Source organism: Anomaloglossus baeobatrachus, chromosome 4 (assembly GCF_048569485.1).
Source record: "Anomaloglossus baeobatrachus isolate aAnoBae1 chromosome 4, aAnoBae1.hap1, whole genome shotgun sequence".
NCBI classification, from domain to species: Eukaryota; Metazoa; Chordata; class Amphibia; order Anura; family Aromobatidae; genus Anomaloglossus; species Anomaloglossus baeobatrachus.
The window spans coordinates 413,432,705-413,458,154 of record NC_134356.1 but is presented as its reverse complement, the minus strand read 5'-3'; the positions used below and the strand labels follow the sequence as shown (position 1 = coordinate 413,458,154).

The 25,450-nt window shown below is 42.2% G+C and overlaps 1 protein-coding gene across 1 annotated transcript in view; it reads right to left on the bottom strand.

Moving 5' to 3' along the window:
* LRGUK (leucine rich repeats and guanylate kinase domain containing) overlaps positions 1-25,450 on the bottom strand; it is a 157,061-nt gene that overhangs the window by 71,178 nt on the left and 60,433 nt on the right. Inside the window, exons 6-10 of the mRNA XM_075342608.1 lie at positions 23,343-23,467; positions 14,795-14,938; positions 12,449-12,529; positions 8,231-8,317; positions 6,704-6,810 (exon numbers count right to left, since the gene is read on the bottom strand). Of these exons, the coding sequence (XP_075198723.1) occupies positions 6,704-6,810; positions 8,231-8,317; positions 12,449-12,529; positions 14,795-14,938; positions 23,343-23,467 (544 nt within the window). The remainder of the gene's footprint in view (positions 1-6,703; positions 6,811-8,230; positions 8,318-12,448; positions 12,530-14,794; positions 14,939-23,342; positions 23,468-25,450) is intronic.

The following is a 25,450-nucleotide window of genomic DNA, read 5'->3' as shown; positions in this document are numbered from 1 at the left end:
CTGTATCAGACATCACATCTGCCCGACTAGTATTTCATGTGGCTTAGTCCCTGACAACTATTAATGTTTTTCTCTGAATCTCCGCAGCGTTTTAGGGTCACACACACCTGGCTATGATCATACAGCCACTGCCTGGTACAGGCTGCCCATGGCTCACGGGTATCAGCGGTCAGGATCACACATGCCTGGCTGTGATCATACATCCACTGCCTGGTACAGGCTGCCCACGGCTCATGGGTATCAGCTGTCAGGATCACACATGCCTGGCTGTGATCATACAGCCACTGCCTGGTACAGGCTGCCCACGGCTCATGGGTATCAGCTGTCAGGATCACATATGCCTGGCTGTGATCATACAGCCACTCCTTGGTATACGCTGCCGACGGCTCATGGGTATCAGCTGTCAGGATCACATACACCTAGCTGTGATCATACAGCCACTCCTTGGTATACGCTGCCCACGGCTCATGGGTATCAGCTGGCAGGATCACACATGCCTGGCTGTGATCATACAGCCACTCCCTGGCATACGCTGCCCACGGCTCATGGGTATCAGCTGTCAGGTTCCCTTTATAGCAGTTGTGTGAAATAATACATGCACTGTAAAGAAACTGTCTGGCAAAAAGATCTAATGGGGGTCACATTTTGTAAAACTAACAAAATAAATTATTCACCCCTGCTGTCACCTCCTGGATCCTGCACCGGCTGTCCTGTGGTCTGTGCAGCATTCATTCTGTCCCCGCTCTACCAGACACAGGACCGCTGCAGCTTGTGATCAGCTTCAGCGGTCAGGAGACTTAAACTGCAGGTATCACAAGCTGCAGCGCTCCTGTCTCCCATAGAACGGTGACATAATTAATGCTGGCACAGAGCACAGGACGGCCTGCGCTGGATCCAGGAGGTGACAGCAGGTGAGTACAATTTATTTTGTTATTTTACAGAATCTGGCCTCCAGGTAATGACCTTTTATCTGGACAATCCCTTTAATAAACTATAATCCTCATCTTTCTTGCACCTGACAGCTCTAGTGGTGCATTCCCTGATGCTTCTGTTTACAGTGGCTGCAGACATCACAGCCCAGGTGCCTCATGTGACCACTGCAGACAATCACTGGTTTCAGACTCTTGTGCCGTATACCACTGACAAGCTGCAAAACACACGGTATCCAGTTTGTGCCATCTCCAATGTAAATAGAAGCATTTGAGACAGCGCTGAAGCTGCAGCAGATAGAAGGGTGGCAGGACCGTGCTGTGTTATATTCAGATGGCAAATATGGAGCTTATTTATTGTTTAGATTTGATAGTTGTGTCGTGAACTAGGAAAAAACAGTAGAACCTATATGTTTACATCATTTTGTTATGGTATGAAGGAGGAAGGGGGGGCCCAAAAAGATTTCTTGCACAGGGCCCCCTGCAGTCTGTGTCCGCCCCTGGGTGTGCGTCATGGTTGTCATATAAATCTGTACTACTGAATATATTTATCTCATAACTAATTATCATCTGAATGATGTTAAAGACTTTGATAATAACAAGCAATGGAAAAATACTTTAAAAAATGTTTCAAATAAATGGAAGATGTTTCCAATATGCAGAAAAAAACTGTTTTGTGCCACAAGAATTTTTATTTGAGTTGTTTCAGCAAACAAAGGTTATTACTTTTATATTAAAAAGGTGTATAATTTTCCATGTAATATCCCATCCTGGAGCTGTGCCTGGCTCAGGACAAGATATCTGTGTCCATCTCATGGCCAGGTTAGATTTTTATAGAGTAGAAATAAACAGTAAAGACAACCGTTCAGTTAAGGCCCCATTACACGCTGCGATATATCGCTAACGATCGTCCCCGCCCCGTCGTTTGTGCGTCACAGGCAAATCGATGCCCGTGACGCACAAAATCGTTAGGCCTCGTCACTGGCACTTACCTTCCTAGCAACGTCGCTGTGGCCGGCGAACCGCCTCCTTTCTAAGGGGGCGGTTCGTGTGGCGTCACACGGCAGGCGGCCAATAGAAGCAGAGGGGCGGAGAGCAGCCGAAGAAAAGACATGTCCACCTCGTTGCCGGAGGTCGCAGGTAAGCTGTTGTTCGTCATTCCCGGGGTGTCACTCGTAGCGATGTGTGCTTCCTCAGGAACGACGAACAACCTGCAGCCCGAAGGAGGAACAACATTATGAAAATGAATGACGTGTCAACGATCAACGATAAGGTAAGTATTTTTGATCGTTAACAGACGCTCAGAGGTGTTACACACAACGACGTTGCTAATGACGCCGGATGTGCGTCACGAATTCCGGGGCCTTTACAGCAAACAGATATCTTGAAAACCATGAGCAATTTATTGACAGGTAGAGATTTTGAAAAGATTCAGAAAGTATATAGGATAACTGGGAAACATTATAGAATGATAATAATAATAATAATTAATCTGTATACTTTAAAACAAGCAAGTACAAGGCCACAATCTAATTGGAATGGGAATAGTGATACAAAAGGTACATAGTGCTGATTTTATCTAGTTTACCAAAAGCAGGTAAAAACATAAAAAAAAACCCCAAAAAAAACCATCCAGCATCTGAGCCAGGATGTGAAGAGGACAGAGAGATGTGACACAGTTAGCGACTTGAGGATAGAGTAAAGTTGGGAGATCTGTGCCCAGTTCAGGTTGCGCATGGGACATAGATTTTGGTTTGGGACGTAGGATACCTTTCATCCTCTAATGGTATATGCTAGAAAATTCCAGCATGGTGCAGCATGGGTCATGCAAATGGGAGTGAGATGATAAAGGATGTGGGTGGTAGGTCCATGTCCATTGGATGCATAAAGAGCAGTGGGTTAGTAGACGGAGTTGTATGAAGATGATTAGAGATGTGTGACCGCACAGTATTGTGAAATGCTCTCTAGACTCATCAGGTAACTGTTGTAATGAGCAAAAGACAGCATTAGTAGTCGTCAATATTAACAATAAGTAGGTAAACCAACCTGTCATTCAAAGCTAGGTGATCTGACCTTAGAAGGTAGAAATGATAAAAAGAAAGGGGATTCCGGCAGCTAAATAGGAAAGGATTCTTTACAATTAGAGCAGCCAGACTGTGGAATGCCCTACCACAAGAGATAGTAATGGCAGATACTAGATCAACTTTTAAAAATGTGCTGGATGATTTCCCCAGTACACACAACATTGTTAATTATAAATTATTTAATGACAAAATATGTAACTGGTGGAGGAAGGTTGAAATAGATGGACTTAGGTCTTTTTTCACCCTATGTAACTGTGTAACTTCCTGGCATATACAATACAACTAAAGGGGACATATCAGTTGATTCATGATGTCCAAACCATAGGCAGCAGGAATCAGGGAATGGCTGCGTCACTGCAGTGGTGTAATTATTACTCTGAAATACCGTGATGTTTCAGAGAAAAGTTACCATAAAAAGCTGTCAGGTGAGTATGTGTCTCCACTCCTATGACTAACAGGTCTTTACCTATATACAGTGCCTACAAGTAGTATTCAACCCCCTGCAGATTTAGCAGGTTTACACATTTGGAATTAACTTGGCATTGTGACATTTGGACTGTAGATCAGCCTGGAAGTGTGAAATGCACTGCAGCAAAAAAGAATGTTATTTCTTTTTTTATTTTTTTTTTTAAATTGTGAAAAGTTTATTCAGAGGGTCATTTATTATTCAACCCCTCAATCCACCAGAATTCTGTTTGGTTCCCCTAAAGTATTAAGAAGTATTTCAGGCACAAAGAACAATGAGCTTCACATGTTTGGATTAATTATCTCTTTTTCCAGCCTTTTCTGACTAATTAAGACCCTCCCCAAACGTGTGAACAGCACTCATACTTGGTCAACATGGGAAAGACAAAGGAGCATTCCAAGGCCATCAGAGACAAGATCGTGGAGGGTCACAAGGCTGGCAAGGGGTACAAAACCCTTTCCAAAGAGTTGGGCCTACCTGTCTCCACTGTTGGGAGCATCATCCGGAAGTGGAAGGCTTATGGAACTACTGTTAGCCTTCCACGGCCTGGACAGCCTTTGAAAGTTTCCACCCGTGCCGAGGCAAGGCTTGTCCGAAGAGTCAAGGCTAACCCAAGGACAACAAGGAAGGAGCTCCGGGAAGATCTCATGGCAGTGGGGACATTGGTTTCAGTCAATACCATAAGTAACGTACTCTACCGCAATGGTCTCCGTTCCAGACGAGCCCGTAAGGTACCTTTACTTTCAAAGCGTCATGTCAAGGTTCGTCTACAGTTTGCTCATGATCACTTGGAGGACTCTGAGACAGACTGGTTCAAGGTTCTCTGGTCTGAGGAGACAAAGATCGAGATCTTTGGTGCCAACCACACACGTGACGTTTGGAGACTGGATGGCACTGCATACGACCCCAAGAATACCATCCCTACAGTCAAGCATGATGGTGGCAGCATCATACTGTGGGGCTGTTTCTCAGACAAGGGGCCTGGCCATCTGGTCCGCATCCATGGGAAGATGGATAGCACGGCCTACCTGGAGATTTTGGCCAAGAACCTCCGCTCCTCCATCAAGGATCTTAAGATGGGTCGTCATTTCATCTTCCAACAACACAACGACCCAAAGCACACAGCCAAGAAAACCAAGGCCTGGTTCAAGAGGGAAAAAATCAAGGTGTTGCAGTGGCCTAGTCAGTCTCCTGACCTTAACCCAATTGAAAACTTGTGGAAGGAGCTCAAGATTAAAGTCCACATGAGACACCCAAAGAACCTAGATAACTTGGAGAAGATCTGCATGGAGGAGTGGGCCAAGATAACTCCAGAGACCTGTGCCGGCCTGATCAGGTCTTATAAAAGACGATTATTAGCTGTAATTGCAAACAAGGGTTATTCCACAAAATATTAAACCTAGGGGTTGAATAATAATTGACCCACACTTTTATGTTGAAAATTTATTAAAATGTAACTGAGCAACATAACTTGTTGGTTTGTAAGATTTATGCATCTGTTAATAAATCCTGCTCTTGTTTGAAGTTTGGAGGCTCTAACTTATTTGCATCTTATCAAACCTGCTAAATCTGCAGGGGGTTGAAGACTACTTGTAGGCACTGTACACACTTTAGGAGTCTTAAGGGTGCTTTACACGCTGCGACATCGCTAACGATGTATCGTCGGGGTCACGGTGTTTGTGACGCACATCCGGCGCCGTTAGCCACATCGCAGCATGTGACACCAATGAGCGACGATCACCAATCGCAAAAATGGCAAAAATCGTTGATCGGTGACACGTCGCTCCTTTCCTTAATATCGTTGCTGCTGCAGGTACGATGTTGTTCGTTTTCCTGCGGCACCACACATCGCTATGTGTGACACCGCAGGAAAGACGAACATCTCCTTACCTGCGTCCACCGGCAATGCGGAAGGAAGGAGGTGGGCGGGATCTTCCTCCCGCTCATCTCCGCCCCTCCGCTTCTATTGGACGGAGGCTGTGTGACGCCGCATGAACCGCCCCCTTAGAAAGGAGGCGGTTCGCTGGCTAGAACGACTTCGCAGGGAAGGTAAGTCCGTATGACGGGGTCTTGCGATGTTGTGCGACAAGGACAGCGATTTGCCCGTGTCGCACAACCGGCGGGGGCGGATACGCTCTCTAGCGATATCAATATCGCAGCGTGTAAAGTGCCCTTATGTCTACGGGAGGGAGGTGGGATAAAGCTACCAGGGAAATGCTAAGAACCAGTGAAGATGCATAGTCCTTGGCTTTTCTAAGTATGTTTTCTTTGAAACACCGCAGCATTTCATAGTAACACATACATGGTTACAATAATGCAGCCAGATTCAGATTTCTTCTTTTAAGTCTCACTGGTTTTACAGTAAATAATCTCTAGTAGTGAGTTCTATCGTTTCACTGCTTTTACAGTAAAGAATCACTGTCTTTTTTAATTTAGAACACTTCATTCCTCTAGTGGATAGCCCCGTGTGACTGACTATCCCTTTTTGTTTAAGAGACCCTGCCAGCTGACACATTCTGCCTAACCTACGGGCTGCATGATCTCAGACATATATTTGAACTGTAAAACGCCACCGATGACCAAGCCGCACAGGAGACTAGTTGGGCAGGCAGGTCGCGGTAGCATCTCTGGGCCCGCTAGCTTACCTGAAATAAAAGGTTTCTCCCTGTGTGTGTATAGGGAACAACCTGTCAATCAGCTTCAAAGCTTCAAGAGGAACCTCAAGACCCATCTCTTCCAACAAGTCTAAAACCTACAATAACCCTCAGTCCAGTACACCACTGCGCAACCAACTCTGTCCTCACCTATTGTACCATCACCCATTCCATGTAGACTGTGAGCCCTCGCGGGCAGGGTCCTCTCTCCTCCTGTACCAGTCTGTTTTGTATTGTTAATGTTTGTTGTACTGTATGTATACCCTCTTTCACTTGTAAAGCGCCATGGAATAAATGGCGCTATAATAATAAATAATAATAATAATCAATGGCAGGAGCTTGGGAGAAGCTGTAGACAAAACGCCTGTCCGACTAGTCTCCTGTGCAACTTGGTCTACGATGACTTTTAACCTATTTTTTTCTCTAAAGTGCCACACCGTTTCAGAGTTAAACATACAATAAATGGCTGAAATCATACATTCAGTGTCTAAAATATGCTGCCCGTGTATGAGCTGTCAGGTTCCCTTTACATATCCCAGATTGGCATCTATGATCAAGTATAGAAATTACCTGTCAAAGATCTTCTGTGGTTGGATCATGCAGTACATAACATTGGCCGTATGATCTCTAGCTGCAATTACCTCTGGAGGAGGGTCATACTTATTCACCGCTGCCACCTAAGTATTGTCCAGAAAGTAAAATAACTCACATATTAGTTTAACAGATAACCACCTTGGCTCACAGGTCAATGATAAACTTGGTTAATAATGTTCTGCTTAATGAGACAGTATAGCACAAGATAAACAGTTTATTATAAACCTACAGCGTCCAGAGAAAAAGGAATATAGTCACTTTTAATTAATTGTGTATAATACATCATTAGATGTGTGTTCATTTATTTGTAGTAGTTGCATCATTTATCATTTACATTCGTGTGTGTATTTATATACTGTATATACAGTATATATATCAACTTCAATGCTTGAAAGCTCCCTATTTTTTTAACCCTGCTGTTCTGTTAAAAATGACCGAATTTGAAATTTTATTTATTTTTTTTTTTTTTTTAAATGTTCATTATGCGGTTCTGAAATTTGTGGTTAATTGACTTTTCCTGATTTGAGGGGGTTTTTACTATGGGTTGGTATTTTTTTTATTTACTTTTTTCAACAATAACTGAAACATTATAAGTGTACAGTAAACCCGAACAGAACAGCAGGGTTAAAGGTAATGTACCACCATGAATTAAAGGGGTTTTCGAGGGCAGCTACAGTAATCAGTCACTAAATATGCCAAAAGAAAAGAATTGGAGAGCAGCAGGAGACTTGGCAAGCTGGATATAGGAGTATTGGGGATCCATGGGCCACTAAATATTCCTTATAGCACACCTGGCCAATACGTTTACTATACATAAGGGTTAGAAACCCCCTTTAACACTAGAAGTTCCAGAGAGGGGTCATTTAACATTTCTACCTTTGGAACCCAGAGACGGGTCGAATGACCTGAAGGATTTTAGCTAACGTCCTATAATCACTGTCTTTTGTTCTGTAATTAAGGCCATTACTGTCGCACCACAGGAGGTTGTTGTTTTCCATTGAGTTTAGCCATTTAGTTTCTAGTTAGTTATATTCAGTTTATTGTATGTCATTTGACCCTCTTTCGGGACTTCAGGGGGGAGCTCGAAATTTCTGGGACTTCTAGTGTTAAACATCACATCATAGGTAATATAATGATATATCTAAATATACTGTGTATATAAAGAACGGCTGTAAACATCTGTATCCCGCCCTTCCATTGTCTAGAATTGTGGATAAACCTGAACTGTTTTGGGTGCAATATGTGAACATTTTCCTAACCATTGATCCTACTTATTACAATTCCATCTTTTTTTTTACTTTATTTTTTTCTGTTGCACAGTTACCAGCCTGGATGTGTATATTCAAGATGCTGACTGTACCGAGATGTCTTTCTCAGCTCATGTCATTCCTCTGGGATAAGCTATATTTTCCTCACTGCATCACCAATGTAATTACTAGGCAACACTGATTGCTTTAGGAAGATGTTTATTAATTGGTGGAAAGCAGGTGCGGAGATAAATACCTTCTCTTCAACTCTGATCTTCTTCTGATCCAGTTCAGTTAATTTCGGAAGCATAAACAGCACTGACAGCCAATATTCTGCTTGTTCCTAAAAAAACAACAGACCTAATGAAAAATCAATGTACAGTACAATGTTATACTATACACATACATATTCAGCAAGACAATGCGGAGCAGCAAGTTCCAGAATGGCATTATTAATCTGAATATCAATATCAAAACTACATAATGTGTTTCAGTCAGAGATGATAATCTTAAAATAAAATATATATCACAAAAATGAGTACACCCCTTGCATCTTTGCCAATATTTTATTATATCTTTTCATGGGACAACAATGAAGATATGAAAACTTTGATACAATGTAATGTAGTCAGTGTCCAGCTTGTATAACAGTGTAAAGTTAATGTGCCTTCTAACTCCACGCACACCCCGACGAAATCATGCCGAAACAGGTGTTGGGGAGGGCGTCAATTGTGGCTCTACTCTCTGAATTTTATCAGGTATTCACCCCATATTTATGCTTATACTAGCTGTACTACCCGGCTTCGCCCGGGTTAATAACTGTTGTTAACAAAATAGAATGCATTAACAAAAATTTATTCTGCACACAAAAACCACAAATCAAATAGATAGAAATGTAATTATTAAAAAGCAAAAACTAAGCTAATAGAAGCATTTCACAACATATATTTCAACACCACAGATATTCCACACAGATTTAACTAAATTGGCCAAGTAATGTGCTCTGTCTGTCTCTTTCCCCATCTGTCTCTTTCCCTGTCTGTCTCTTTCCCCGTCTGTCTCTTTCCCCGTCTGTCTCTTTCCCCATCTGCCTGAATCTGTCTCTTTTTTTGTCTGTCTCTATCTCACTGTGTCTTTCACCATCTGTCTCTTTCTAGGTCTGTCTCTTCCCCAGGTCTGTCTCTTTCCCAGTCTGTCTCCCCGTCTCTTTGTCTGTGTCTTTTCCTGTCTGTCTCTTTCCCTGTCTGCCTGTGTCTGTCTGTCTCTTTCCTTGTCTGTCTCTATTTCTCTGTCTCTTTCCCCGTCTGTCTCTATCAAGGTCTGTGTCTTTCCCCATCTATCTTTATCTGTCTCTCTGGTTGTCTCCTCCTTCCCTGTCTGCCTGTCTCTGTCCCTGTCTGCATGTCTGTCTGTCTCTTTCCCCATATGTCTCTTTCCAGGTATATCTCTTTCAAGGTCTGTCTCTTTCCAGGGCTGTCTCTTTCACCATCTGTCTCTGTCCCTGTCTGCATGTCTGTCTGTCTCTTTCCAGGTCTATCTCTTTCAAGGTCTGTCTCTTTCCAGGTCTGTCTCTTTCACCATCTGTCTCTGTCTGTCTCTTTCCCTGTCTGTCTCTATTTCTCTGTCTCTTTCCCTGTCTGTCTCTCTGTCTCTCTCTTTCCCTGTCTATCTGTCTGTCTCTGTCTGTCTCTCTCTATCCGTCTCCCCACCGACATCTTATTACCTCACATATAAGCTTCTTATACTATGAATGTCTTTTGTTCCTATAGCAACCAATCACAGCTCCCACTAATAACCTGTGGTTCCAGGCTCCATTTACTTTAATGGAGCCATGTTTTTTGGAGAGTAACTGTAAAGCGCGGGGTTACATTTTCCTGTCAAAACATAGTCTACGACGTTCTCTGGGTCACATGAGGTGTTTTTTCAAAATTTCGTGATTGTAAATGCAACGGTGCGGATACACTTTTCATTTCACTTTTTCCCCATTATGTAGATAGGGACAAAATTGATTGGTAAATTGGAATGCGCAGGGTTAAAATTTCACCTCACAACATAGCCTATGACGCTCTCGGGGTCCAGACGTGTGAATGTGCAAAATTTTGTGGCTGTAGCTTCGACGGTGCAGATGCCAATCCCGGACATACACACACACACACACACACACACACACACACACACACACACACACACACACATATATATACACACACATTCAGCTTTATATATTAGATTTCTATTTATTTGACCATTTTGAGATGCATGTGCCTGTACTGCACTAAGCACTTTATATTTATTGGGAATATTTATCTGATTTGTCTTTTTTTATAGCATTTATTATCTATAAATGGACCATGTATTTAATGTGCAGTATTTAGTGCATGTTATTTAATTGATGTTGATACAGTGATCTTTGGAACTAACATACACATATACCGTATAGTTCAAACTAGACGTTTACATACACGATCTAAAAATAAATAGCTGCATGTTTTTCTCACTGTCTGAGATGAAATCAGAATAAACCTTTCTCATTTTAGGTCAAATAGGAACCAAAATTATATATTTTTGCCAGATGCAAGAATAATGAGATGGGGGGAATGTTTTTAGGCATTTGTATTACTTTCTGGAAAATCAAAAGTTTACATACACTAAGAGTACTATGCCTTTAAACAATATGGGACAGCCCATATGATGATGTCATGTCTTTGGAAGCTTCTGATAACTCAGATATTGCCAATAAAGCTAATTATACACACACCTGTGGATGTATTTTAATGCACACCTAAAACACACTGCTTGTGTAGCATCATGGTAAAGTCAAAAGAAATCGGACAAGATCTCAGGAAGAGAATTGTGGACTTGCACAAGTCTACTTCATCCTTGGGTGCAATTTCCAAATACCTGAAGGTGCTTCCTTTATCTGTACAAACAGTTATATGCAAGTACAAACAAAATGGGAATATCCAGCCATCATACCACTCAGAAAGGAGACAGATTCTGTGTACCAGAGATGAATGTGCTTTGGTTAGACATGCATATCAACCCAAGATCAAAAGCAAAAGACCTTGTAAAGATGCTGGTGGAAGCTGGTAAGATTGTGTCAATATCCACAGTGAAAGGAGTACTGTATCAATATGGGCTGAAAAGCCACTCTGCCAGGAAGAAGCCATTACTCCAAAAGAAACATAAAAAGACAGATCAATGTTTACAAATTCACCCAGGAACAAATACCTTAATTTTTGGAGACATGTCCTGTGGTCTGATGAAATTAAAATTGAACTGTTTGGCCATAATGAAAATCGTAGAAGCTTTGAAGCCTAAGAACAGAATCCCAACTGTGAAACACGGGAGTGGCAGCATCATCTTATGGGGTTGTTTCGCTGCAGAAGGAACTGGTGCACTTCACAAAATAGATGGCATCATAAGGAAAGAAGATTATGTGGCAATACTGAAACAACATCTCAAGGTATCAGCCAGGAACTTAAAGCTTGGGCGGAAATGGGTCTTCCAAATGGACCTGAAGCATCCTCCAAAACTGGTTACAAAGTGGCTTAAGAATAAAAAGTCAATGTTTTCGAGTGGCCATCACAAAGCCTTGATCTAAATCCAATTAAAAATGTATGGGCAAAGCTGAAAAGGCCAGTGCGAGTAAGGTGACCCACAAACATGGCTCAGTTACACCAGTTCTGTCAGGAGGAATGGGCCCAAATTCCTACCAACTATTGTGAGAAGTTTGTGGAAGGATATCCAAAGCGTTTGACCCATGAGATACAGTTTAAAGGCAATAATTTCAAATACTAATAAAATGTATGTAAACTTTTGACTTTACAGAAAGTAATAAAAATGGCTTAAAACATTCTCTCTCCTTATTCTGGCATTTGGCAACTACAAATAATTTTAGTTCCTAATTGACCTAAATGGGAAAGGTTTATTCAGATATCATGTCAGTCAGAAAAAAATGCATGGGTGTCATTTTAGATAGTGCATGTAAACTTCTGCCTTCAACTGTATGTATAATATATATATATATATATATATATATATATATATATATATATATATATATATATATATATATATATATCTTGCATAGAGGGCACATGTAAATGAGGATAGAAGTACTCTGGGGACATGCCTACACATATGCACTGACATGACTCTCCAGCTTATTTTCATCCATATTTGCATAAGATTTCTATGCTAGATTTCTCATGAAATCTGAAAAAATCCTCAATAACAATATCCTTATAACTGTCTTATATTACATTGGGATTAACGTAATTCTTAAACCTTCACGATGCTTATTTTATTAACTTATATGCCAAACAAATCATACTATCACTGAATCTCCTACATATAAGTATAAAACTGATCTGATCTATTTTATATTTTTCATAAAACTGGCAACTTGGTGCATTATAAATATAACAGAATAAAAAATATGGAATTACAAAAAATGAAAGTTTGCTCTTACCTGCACTGGATTTTGTATTAGATTTAGTATATGCAGCATAGGTAGCTCTTCAATAAAAGCAATTTCACTTATCTGACAAATCTATCAATGGAAACATTGCAATATAGATCATTATAAACCAAAATGAACACATATATATTTACCAGTATTTAACTACATGGCATTTGAAAGAAATACTAACATATTTATACGGTACTATGTTAAGAATATATTTAATGAATTGTCTCATCTGCCTAAATAGGTAAAATAGCAAAGTGCTTGTAAAAACCAAGTAATTTTGCAATTTACCTCTTACTAAAAATCTGCTCTCTTCTTACAAATGGATATTTTAATTTGATTTTAGTTTACTGCACGATGCCTGGGTTACAATAGATCAGAGATGGCCAGTTTTCTAAGCAAGAAGTGAAGCGCTTACTAGATCTTTGCTAAAGAGATTGCCAGCGCTCCTATAATACTGGCCAGATTGCTGAAACTAACTGTAGCTAACTGTAGCGATGCAGAGCTACTCTAATGCTGCGGAGACAAAGCTGCTTTTGCTTACAGCAACAGATAGTGCACATTTCAGACCAGCGACACAACAATTGTCAATCATCCAGAGCAAACCAACCCATGGCAAGCAGGAAGCCTGGAGGCTGGGGAGCAGTGCGCTCTGGAATACAAAACAAGGGACAAACCCTTTCCCTCAGTTCTAAAAACTGAGAAGACTACAGCGGTTTACAGGGATTTACCACATTAGAAAACTTATTTTGATATATCCTATTAAGGACTTTTAAGGACCGCTGTAAAGCATTCAACTGCTGTAAAGCCACGATGGCATCCTGCAGCGGCGGCTCCGTGCACGGGACGTGATCATCAAGGGGTGCCTCATGCAGACCGCAGGTACATAGACCCCTCCAAGACCGTGTCCTGTACACAGGGCCGCCGCTGTTGCTGTCAGTGCTTTACTGCAGTTAAATGCTTTACTGCACCACTGCCGCTGTAAAACATTCAATGCAGTAAAGCCACGATGGCAGCCTGCAGCCCCGTGCATTGGATCACGGAGGGGACTACAAGAAGCAGTTGAGGTCACCTCGGGAATGGAGGACAGGTGAGAATAATTTTTATTTCATAATAGAGGACAAGAAAGGGACTGATAGGAGGACATTACTGTAGGGCAACTTACTAGAGGGCCCAAGGAAGGGGCACAAGGATGGGCACATTACAATAAGGGGAGGGGGCACAAGGATGGGGCATATTACTACAAGGTGGGACAAGGATCGGCACATTACTACAAGGATGGGCACAGTACATTTTATTGGGATCTATTTTTATTTTTGAAACTTCCCAGTAGTTGCTGCATTTCCCACCCTAGGCTTATACTGGTTTCCCAGTATTTTTGTGGTAGAATTAAGGGCCTCGGCTTATAACCGGGTCAGCTTATACTCGAGTATATACGGTACTTCAGTTTCTCTACAGTGCCATCATAGGAGAAATGAACACTAAGGGGTACTTTGCACGCTGCGACATCGCTAGCTGATGGAAGCGATGCCGAGCGCGATAGTCCCCACCCCCGTCACAGATGTGATATCTTGTGATAGCTGCCGTAGCAAACATTATCGCTACGGCAGCTTCACACGCACTTACCTGCCCTGCGACGTCGCTCTGGCCCCTTACTACCAGATGTCTCCACTTAAAGCAGCTGAATACTGAAAGTCTCAGTAGAGTAAAACAGCCATTTCATTGTACAGGAATTTGCGACTGGTGTGAACCACTCTACACCTCACTGTACACTTGTCTGTGCTTGTAACTGTTTCTCTGTGTTTGTAACTTTTGTTTTGTATAAGGGACCTCTCTAACAAGAAAGAATTGTGAAAAAGTGAGAAAAGTGGAGAACAGATTACTTTTGAACTGTAACATGAAACAGAATAAAAGTAGAACACAGATTTGTTGATAAGGGCAGTTTTTGTGTATATTCTAATATATGGTCTAGTTCTCAAAATGTTTAACTATTGCGACTACCATAGTTTGGCCTTTATATTTGTGCAAAAAGCCATTGTGATGGCAACTCTCACCACCTGATCACTCATCTGTATAACATCCAACCCAAGATTTCAAACAAGGACATCTGTACACCTAGAATACAATATACGTTGGGAGCTTTTCCCAACTTATACTGTAACATTGCCCGAGGAGCCTTAGTTATCTGATGCCCTATTCTATCCATGCACTTTCACATTGTAATGGATGTACTATATTTGTCACTTGAATTAAAATGAACCAATACCATAAACTGGATGGGGTTGACACATGTGCTACTTTTCTCTATACAGAAGTAACATACACAACAATCACGTACATGTCCACTACCTCATTATCTTGCATATTTAGCGTCTGCAGAAATTTCGAGCCCTCCAGACCTTCAAGACTAGTGATCTGGTTAGAAGAGAGGTCCAGCGTTTGTAATGATTTCAGATTTTCCAAGCCAGTGAGGTTCTTAATTTGATTTGAAGCCTTGAACATAAATGATAAAATATCCATAAGAATTAGTACCATAGGATTTATTCTCACAAATTCAGCGGAGAAAAACGAAGAGCTAATTCTCATGCAAATCCAGGCCACTCCACACTACACATCTGCAGAATAAATCTGAATGTCATCTGCAGAAATCTGCCACAGATCATGTTTGTAAATCCAACAAAAGTGAACATTAAAGGGGTTTTTAGGGAATAGAAAAAAGATAAAGTAAGAAAACAAATGTCATTATAAATAAAGACTTACATAACTTTAATTAGAAAATCACACTTGTTTTGTCTAGGGATGTAATCACTGAAGCACATGAAAATGGCCTAGGTTTTGTTACACTGACAAAAACGTGATCTATAGAAGAGAGTAAAAAGTCCATATTCAAAACATCCATTTCCATTCGGCTTTGTCTTTGTAGGTTTAACTCCGCCCGAGCTTCTGAGATAGTGCCCCGGCCGACAGCTACTATCCAATGTCCATGATACACACGAGGAACTCCAGATGCAAATGGTGACGTCACCTCAGGCAGCTACAAAGTCCTGCTAGGTCCAGAAAATTGCGTTATCCAATTAACCTAACAGGATTTCGTAGATGACTGAAGTAACGTCACCATTTGCATCCAGCGCTCCTCGTGTTTATCATGGACATTGGGATAGTAGCTGAAGGCCGGGGAACTAGCTCAGAAGCTCAGGCGGAGATACACCTACAAAGGGAAAACCCACTGGAAATGGACATTTTGAATGTGAACTTTTTACGCTCTTCCATGGATATCTAAAGTCTGGACTGCCAGATCTTGCTTCAGTACATCAACGCCCATTAAGGTAATTGTGAAACGTTTTTGGCAACTGACTGGTGGGTTATTATACCTTGTCACCTTGGGCAGCAGCCTGGTTTATTTCCTATATTAGATATTAATCCTGCGGTGGTCATGGACATCTATTTGTGGTAGGGGACCTGTAAGGTATTTTCACTTAGCACCAGTGATATTCATTTATAGAAACTTGATCTAGAATGTTAAAAAAGTAGGTGTCTGTATGTACAGTAGGATGTTCCTCTCCATGGGTTATGTATAGGTAGATGTTCTCCTGGTAGATATTCTGGTCTACTACTGGAAATACTGGGGAGCTGAGGTAATATGAGGCTGCTCATACTCATACCCATCCTGTGAGATGTAACAATGGAAATACTGGATTGCTGAGGTTAGATCAGGCTGCTCATCTGGATATCCAAGCTATCAGATCTAACAGTGGAAATACTTGGGGCGCTCAGGAAAGAAGAGTCTGCTCACACTGATGTACACCCTATCCTTTTGATCTAATACTGAATATAACAAGGGTATTTAGGTAAGAATAAGCTGCTCTACACAGCTGTCCAACATGTCATTCTGACTAAACAATTTAGATACCAGGGATGCTTCCTTTTTTATCTAATACTGGAGAAACTAGTATTTCTGACAAAATAAGAGGCAGCCCATACTGCCATCAACCCTGTCTGATCTAATACTGGAGTTACAAGGGAGATAAGAGAAGGCTGCTCACATTGCTGTCCACCCTGTCTTTCTAATCTAATACTGAAGATACCAGGGGTGCTGAGGTAAAGGCCATGTCTCACTAAGCGACATCGCTGCTGGGTCACGGTTTTTGTGACGCAACAGCGATCTGCTATTGATGTCGCTATGTGTGACATCCAGCAATGACCTGGCCCCTGCTGTGAGGTTGCCGGTCGTTGCTGAATGTCCTCAACCATTTTTTGGTTGTTGCTCTCCCGCTTTGAAGCAGACATCGCTGTGTTTGACAGCGGGAGCCAACGATCTGAATGTGCAGGGAACAGGGAGCCGGCTTCTGGCAGCCTGCGGTAAGATGGTAACCAAGGTACATATCGGGTATCCAAGCAAGGCGCTTTGCTTAGTAACCCAATGTGTACCATGGTTACGTGTGCAGGGAGCTGGCTTCTGGCAGCTGCAGACGCTGGTAATCAAGGTACATATCGGGTATCCAAGCAAACCGCTTTGCTTAGTAACCCCATGTGTACCATGGTTATGAAGAACAGTGTAGTTACACAGGTCGCTGGTGGCTGATCACTGAGGAGATCTGCCTGATTGACAGCTCACGAGCGACCATGTAGCGACGCACCAACGACCCCTGCCAAGTCAGATCGCTGGTGGGATCGCTGGTTGCGTCGCTTAGTGTGACGGTACCCTTAGAAGAGACTGCTAAAACTGTTCATCCTGTCTGATCTAACACTGAAATTGCCAGGAATGCTGAGATAAGAAGAGGCTGTTCACACTGCTATCTTTTTGAATGCTGTGCAGCTGCTGTAACCCAGAGATTTGAGCTATAGGTTATCTCCAGATCACATTAGCGGAGCTTTAAACTGCACATTGTCACAAGCACCTGAGGCCATTTTAGTATAGTATAATGATATAATGATTTCCTCCCTAGACAAAACAAGTGCGATTTTCTAATTAAATGTATGTAGAAATTTATTTGTAATTACATTTTCTTACTTGATTTTATGTCTTCTAATTCCAGGAAATCCATTGATGCATGAATGCACACATTGTGTATTTGCTGCTTTTATCTTCCAACAGCAAATCCACACTTTAGTACAGTGCTAGCAATTCAGGTTGAACTACAGTTCATGTCTTCTTACTCTCTGAAGAAGCGCTTTTCATATTTCAATTCTTAGAGGAGTATTGCATGTCTTATAAGTCCCCCTACGCTGATTTGGCACGCTCCACAAGGAGAAACTTTACCTCTTAAGCTAAGTTCACACACTGCGTTTTTTTGACGCTGCGTTTTTGTACGTTTTTTGCGGCAAAAAACGCACAAAACCGCACCCGCGGCAAAAAACCGCAGCAAAAAATGCATGCGTTTTTATCGCGTTTTGGTGCGTTTTTTGGTGCGTTTTGCTGTGTTTTTGCTCACTTTGTTTTTATGCGTTTTTTATCAGTGAACAATGCTATTAAAGATTGTTGAAGAAAAAAAAAAGGTCTGATGTCATTTCCTTCTTCGATATGTTCTTCATTCTCCACTAGTGTATGCAGGAGAGCAGACAGCTGCAGAACTACAAGGCTCAGCATGCTCCATCCAGGACTGTATGCTGGAGGGAGAGGCAGGGGGAGCAGAACTACAAGGCTCAGCATACTCCATCCACTAGTGGATGCAGGAGAGTAGACAGCAGCTGCAAAACTACAAGGCTCAGCATCCTCCATCCAATAGTGTATGCAGGAGAGCAGACAGCAGGTGCTGAACTAACCAATGACGTGGCCTTCGCCATATTTTTGTATGCTAGCCGGGTACAGCAGGCAGGTACGGGCTGCCCCAACCCCCAGCTGCCTATTTGTACCCAGCTGGCTGAGAACCAAAAATATAGGGAAGCCCTTTTTTTTAATTATTTCATGAATTTCATGAAATAATTTAAAAAAAAATTGACGTGGGCTTCGCCCAATTTTTGAGTCCACCCAGTTACAACTAGGCAGCTGGGGATTGGAATCTGCAATGCAGGGTGCTCAAGCTTTCTGGGCACCCCCGCTGCGAATTGCAGTCCGCAGCCACCCCAGAAAATGGCGCTTTCATAGAAGCGCCATCTTTTCGCGCTGTATCCAACTCTTCCAGCTGCCCTGGTGACAGGTGGTTCGCTGGTTAATAATGGGGTTAGGGCTAGATGTGTATTATCAGCTGGCCCTAAGCCCGAAATTCATGGTGTCACGCCAATATTAGACATGGCCACCATGAATTTCTAGTAAAGATAAAAAAAAAACACAACACAGAAAAATATTTTTATTAGAAATAAAACACAACACAATTAGTGACTCCATCTTTATTGAAATAAAGAACCCCCTCCGCAGTAATCCAGGGTCAAGGGTCCCGCGCCGTCCAATCCGGATCCAATATCATCTGATCGGTTTGCTGCAAGGCAAAGCGATCAGATGATGTGTCAGGTTCAAGGGCCTGAATCACATGACACATCAGCTGATTGTATAAACGGCTTTTATACAATCAGCTGATGCATCAGTGCGGAAAAAAAACCCAAAACTACACACATCTGTGCAGCGTCGGACTGGCTACCGGAGGAAACTCCAGTAATGCCAGGCCTGGATTCAGGTACCTGCACTGCACTCCAGAGCTCTCACCTGAGCTTCGGCGTGCAGCCGAAACTGTACAGCAAGCGAGCGCCGAGTGACTGATTCCCCGGCGCTTGCAGTCAGTTCATGACAGCTGCAGACAGGCCGGGCTGATCTCCGGTGCTCTCAACTGAACTCCAGAGATCAGCCCGGCCTGTCTGCAGCTGTCATGAACTGACTGCAAGCGTCGGGGAATCATTCACTCGGCGCTCGCTCGCTGTACAGTCTCGGCTTTACATGTTAAATGACCCCTCTCTAGGACTTCTAGTGTTAAAAGGTTAATGTTGACTTGCAGCATTCTTACATCCCATAAGTGTAGAATAAAGTTCCTATGCTCTTTCTTTATGAAGAGGCTATTAGCAATTTAGATGAAATTTAACACATCTCATCTACAAGTTTTGGATATTTGTTGCATGTAAAATGACCTGTGATGGTGAGTTTCAACTATGTCAAGTCTTTTTGGGGAGATCATTGCAGTCATCACTCTTGCAATGTCTGTGTAAATTCCATAACAAAACCACATACAACACATACGGATTAGTTTGCGGCAAATAAGCCATGTATGGATGGAACCTAACGTGAAAAAAACACTGTTATTGGGCTTTTCTTGAAGGATTTTATATTATACATTACTATTTTGTATTACAAACAGCAGAAATAAAAGTTGTATATCTAGGTATAGAAACATTACGTAATATTTATTGAATGAAGTCAGTGCAGATTTGGAGCTTGTAAAAGGGAAGCATTTGAAATATAAGATGTATAACAAGGTTATACACAGACGCTATTTTTCTGAATATCATTCTTGCCTCTGGCAGTAGGAGACTCTGCCAGCATTTGTACAATTTCATATACTGTTTCAGAAACAAAAAGGAATCATTTAAAATGATATCCGATAGAAACCATCCATATGACCATATGACAGGGGGGATAAACTGTGCTCGCTGATAGTGGAAACATTTATATAAACCATTTCTGAGATTTCACCTCCTGCTGATTCCTAATGCATTGTGACTGGAACACAGCCACAGACAACATGAACCAAATGACAAATGAACAAGGGGATGCTAGAAACATATTGATGTCAGAGAGATAAAATGACTAGGTTAGACAATGTATTTGTTTGTTCAAAGAGCCCCCATAATATCGCACTGTGTGTTAATAATTGTCACACATTTCATTTTGTGCTTACATCTGTACAAATAAAAATATTCAGTTAAAAAAAATCATATTTTTTTTTTTTTATATATATATATATATATATATATATATATATATATATATATGAAAATACTATGTATATACTAGCTGTTCCCAGCCAGCTAATGCTCGGCACGCCCATTATGATCAGCTCCTCAGTGTATGCAGGACTCTGCTGTGGGTATATGGCGCTCACCCCAAGGGTATACAGCTTTCCCCCAAGGTTATACAGCTCCCCCAAAGGTTTACAGCTCACCTCCCTGGTATATAGCTTTCCCCAAATGTATGCAGCTGTCCCCCTCAAGTGTATACAGTTCTCCTCCTCCCAAAGGGTATACAGCTAACCTCCCTGGTATATAGCTCTTCCCCAAAGGTATACAGCTGTCCCCCCTCAAGGGTATACAGCTCCCTTCCCCCCAAGGGTATATAGCTTTCCTTCCCCAAGGGTATACAGCTTTCCCCCAAGGGTTTACAGCTCTCCTCCCCCAAGGGTATACAGCTCACGTTCCTGGTATATAGCTCCCCCCAAAGGTATACAGCTGTCCTTCCCCCAAAGGGTATACAGCTCTCTTCCCCCCAAGGGTATATAGCTCCCCTCCCCCAAGGGTATATAGCTCCCCTCCTTAATCACTGTGACACTACACTGCACATAGAGGGGAGGAGTCAGGGGTCACATGATCAGTTCCTCAGTGTATGCAGGACTCTGCTGTGCTGGTTGTCATGGTGCTGGATAAGGTGAAGTTTATGTGTGGGGTCAGGAAGGGTGTAGAGTGTGGAAGTAGCAGAGCTGTGTGTGTAATGTGTGTGGGCGTAGCCGCGTGTGTCATGTGGGGGGCAGAGCCACATGTGTAATGTGCGGGGGACGGAGCCACGTGTGTAATATGCGGGTGGGCAGAGACGCGTGTGTAATGTGCGGGGGGGTGGGATTAGAGAGTAACCACGAGTAATCACAACGGCTCTTATATATATATATATATATATATATATATATATATATAGATAGACTCATTTGTGCCTTTCACTGTTTTGAGCAAAAATGATTAATTTTACATATCACTATCTATGTTACAAGTAAATAGATAAATCTCGTCATTTTAACCCTGTTAAATCACAGTAGTCATTGTAATACCCTCATCTATGGTCAAACAAGACAAGTAACACCCCTTAACTATAGTAAACTCTCCTACTGAGCATATTCATGTCTCCTTTTGGCCCTCAACAGCTACTCCCCCTGTAAATTTAAGCTGATAATACAGTTTGGCTTTTTGAACTACAAAAGGTCTCCCAAACCTGGCTTCTACATCCGACTTTATCTTATTAATCTCCTATTACCAGCTCAAATGTGACCCCAAGTCTGCTTTTAAGGTCCTCTTCTAGATCCTCACTTCTACTATCTACCAACATGCATGTTGACTTTAAGCTCTATTGCAGCTGTTACATCCTCCATCTTTAGTCCTCATCCGTCAATTTGTTAAATTCAGCGTCTATTATTACTAACAATGATTTGTTAATCCAATCTACTTTATGTTTTGTACCCTGACAAGATTCATGCTCTCTATACCAAAGGGGCTGACCACTACCAGACAATCCCTTCTTAATAAATTCAGTACCCCACTTGTTTTCAGAACTGGCGCTGTTCCAAAGATGTTGTAGCTGCTATTCCCGGAAAGTGATGTGACATTATTGTATCATGCGCCTGCTTCAACCAATCAGCAGCTGATGGCTGACTGCAGCACATCAGTATTCCATCAGAGTGGATGTGTGTGCTCTAACGTAATAGTTAAAGCACCCACTCCAGACGTTTTTCTTTTTTTTTTTTTCAGCACTGGAGTGGCGCTTTAAATGTAAGTTCCCTGCCCTCATTTTCATTCTTTTTCGGCACCACCAGTAACATTTGACTGTTCGGATATCAGGATTTATGTCACAAGCTCTCAATGTAAGTATGAGATCGAGGCTTTCATAGAGTTACATTGATTTTTGACCTCCGACGTGCTCCATGAAACACTGGAGCTGCCGGCAGGTCACAAATCACTGGAGACTGACAGGAGTGACGCTGGATAAATATGAAGATGGCGGAAGGTGAAACAAGCGCAGAGGGCTTTGATTTAAAGCACCACTTTAGTGGAGTGCTGCTTTAAGGATGCGGTTGAAAAGTGGTCACTGATTGGCTGTAGCTGGCATGGGACACAAAAATATCACATCACCCTTTAGAAACAGTGGCGCCGATATTGCTGCAATGGCACCACTGCAGGAAGCGAGTATCCAATATTTTGGTTTTTTTATTGGGATTCTGAATTGATTAAGAAGGGCTTGTCTGGTATATGGCAGTTCCATTGACATACAGTGTATGGATCTTGATAGGGCAAAGTGCATGAAGTGGGATGGACAACTTCTTTAACCATCACAGTTAAGCGGGCTTTACACGCTGCGACATCGCTAGCCGATGCTAGTGATGGCGAGCGTGATAGCACTCGCTCCTACCGTTATGCCGATATGTGGAGATCGCTGCCGTAGCAAACATTATCGCTACGGCAGCGTCACATGTACTTACCTGCTCAGCGACGTCGCTGTGACCGGCGATCCGCCTTCTTTCTAAGGGGGCGGTTCGCTCGGCGTCACAGCAACGTCACTAAGCGGCCGCCCAATCAAAGCGGAGGGGCGGAGATGAGCGGGACGAACATCCCGCCCACCTCCTTCCTTCCTCATTACTGGTGTGTGGCAGGTAAGGAGCGGTTCCTCGTTCCTGCGGCGTCACACGTAGCAATGTGTGCTGCTGCAGGAACGAGGATCAACTTCGCCCCAGCAACAGCAGCGATAATTGGGAATGGACCCCCATGTCAACGAGGAGCGATTTTGGACGTTTTTGCAACGATCCAAAATCGCTCCTAGGAGTCACACACAGCGAAATCGCTACAGCGGCCAGATGTGCATCGCAAAATCCGTGACCCCAACTAGATCACTGTAGCGATAAAGCCACCCTTACTAGTAATCCTGTTTAGTGAGATAATAGAGCGTCACAATTCAATGACAACATGGATTATACACCACAAACCAGACATAACATACCAGGTTCAGCATTCTGATGGGCAAGCTACCAAATCCACTGATAGTATGGATAGCATTGTGAGCCAGGTTGACGTGTTTCAGACCTGTGCATTTTTCCAAGCCTATTATTTCCTGTATGTTATTATCTTAGAAGTAAGGAATAGGTCAAAGTAATAACAATGGCAAACATTATATTAGGAGCTAGAAATCTCATTTGTTATGGGTGATATCACCATACGGCGGATAGATTTATTTTACTTTCAGCTGCTAGGACGTCAGTTATACACAAAACGATGTTGATGCACGTGTCCTCAGTCTTTATTTTTGCAAAAGGCTAGAGCATTGCGAATATCGGATGGAAAATGTAATCTTTAGGCACGGTAAAATAGTAAAATCTATAAGAACTGCTGTCTAAGAAGAAATGGGAGGAAATATTACTATATAGGAATTTTTATGATCTGCAGCCTTTTACTCTCCTGGGGTCTACCACTGCCAGACAGAGACGGCGTCCCGGAAGGTAATAAATACAGCACATATATACATTACCAACAAACAGGGGCTCCTCTGGCAAAATCAGCTGTTTCCTGGACTTGTCAGGAGCAGAATAAGCTGATCGTCCCAGAGCCCGACATTGGAAAGGCATTGTCTCTGATGACAGACATCGCACAACAAATACATGTTGTATATCAGGTAAGCACAGCACATACACTGGATATATACGGTAATTAAAACACTTGAATAGCAATGCTATGAATACTTAGACATCCCGGTGCTAATTCTCCAGTAAGCAGTCTTCAGGTACTAGCCTTTCCCCTGAGGTCCACCACATCCCCACCATATTGGAGCTAACAATGGTCAGGGCCCTGCTGCAATCTATCACTTCTAACAATCATGTAGTTGTGATGTTCCCTCCAACCTCACCTCTGACCACAGCCTTGTAATTCCAATTGTAATATTCCAGTAGTGTTTAATACGTCCTTCTCCCCAAAAACAAAACAAAAAACTAAAATATGACAAAGGTCCATGGAAAAATGAGAGCTGTAAAAAGTGGTCACCTTTGTATCTGCAGCCACAACAAAACCTAGTCAAAAGCGTTCTCTACATTAACCCTAGAACGCATACCTGGGGCCTCGCAGGCCTGCTAGGTCATTTGTTTTCTATGGTAGATTGAATTGCTTGCGCGTTCTAGGGTTAAATAAACATAACTGGTATAAAATAGGTATAAGTGATATTTAGACATGTATAACGGTAAATACGGAAAACCGTATTCATATATAGGGCACCATTATAATAAAGAAACTCTCCAGAAAATACTTTTAATGGTGAATTTTGTGGCCTCACCTCATGTCAAACCTCATGTCTATTTGACCTTTCATATGCCCTCTTTGTTACTTTCCAGGTCGGTTCTGTCTTGGCCACGCTCTCCTATTGAGTTTTCTATTAATTGACTATCTGAAAATGGATGCTGCATCTGTGGCTATGGAAAGAGTACTGTCTCCTGTAGCAATGAGGAGACAGTCACAAGGCTCAGCAGAAGTGATGGAAAAGCACCACAATTACATTATGGTAGGAAGATATCCATGTGTACTAAGAACCATAATCCTAGTAGTAACGCAGCTTTATATAATCCAATATTCAATGTTTGCATGGTGCTGCTGGATCTTTGTGTTTCTTTGCTATGGCATTGGACTTAGGGCAGGTTGGCACATACCCATTGACTTTGTTAGGAAGTGCTGACTACTTTCATTTAGATTCGCAGCTAGATAAGAAATTACTGCTATTTTATTATATTTTTACTTACGCATCACTTCCAGAATATTATTTATAAAATCAGTGCAAATATTGCAAAGTAATATAATATAGGGAATAATGAGTATCACATATATAAGTACGTATTTTTCAGATTACAAAATGCACTTTTTCTTGCACAAATTTGGGAGGAAAAATGAGGGGTGCATCTTATTATCCGAATGTAGCTGACTGTGAGGGAGTGGAGTGGGGTCACAAGGGCAATGCTGCAGACGCTTTGCTACGGGCAATGAGGCAGGGGCCATCCTGAAAATGTTGGCAGTGTGGGCTTCAAATAATGGCACCTGGAGTCAGTGCATGCGCAGATGGAGCTCTCGGCT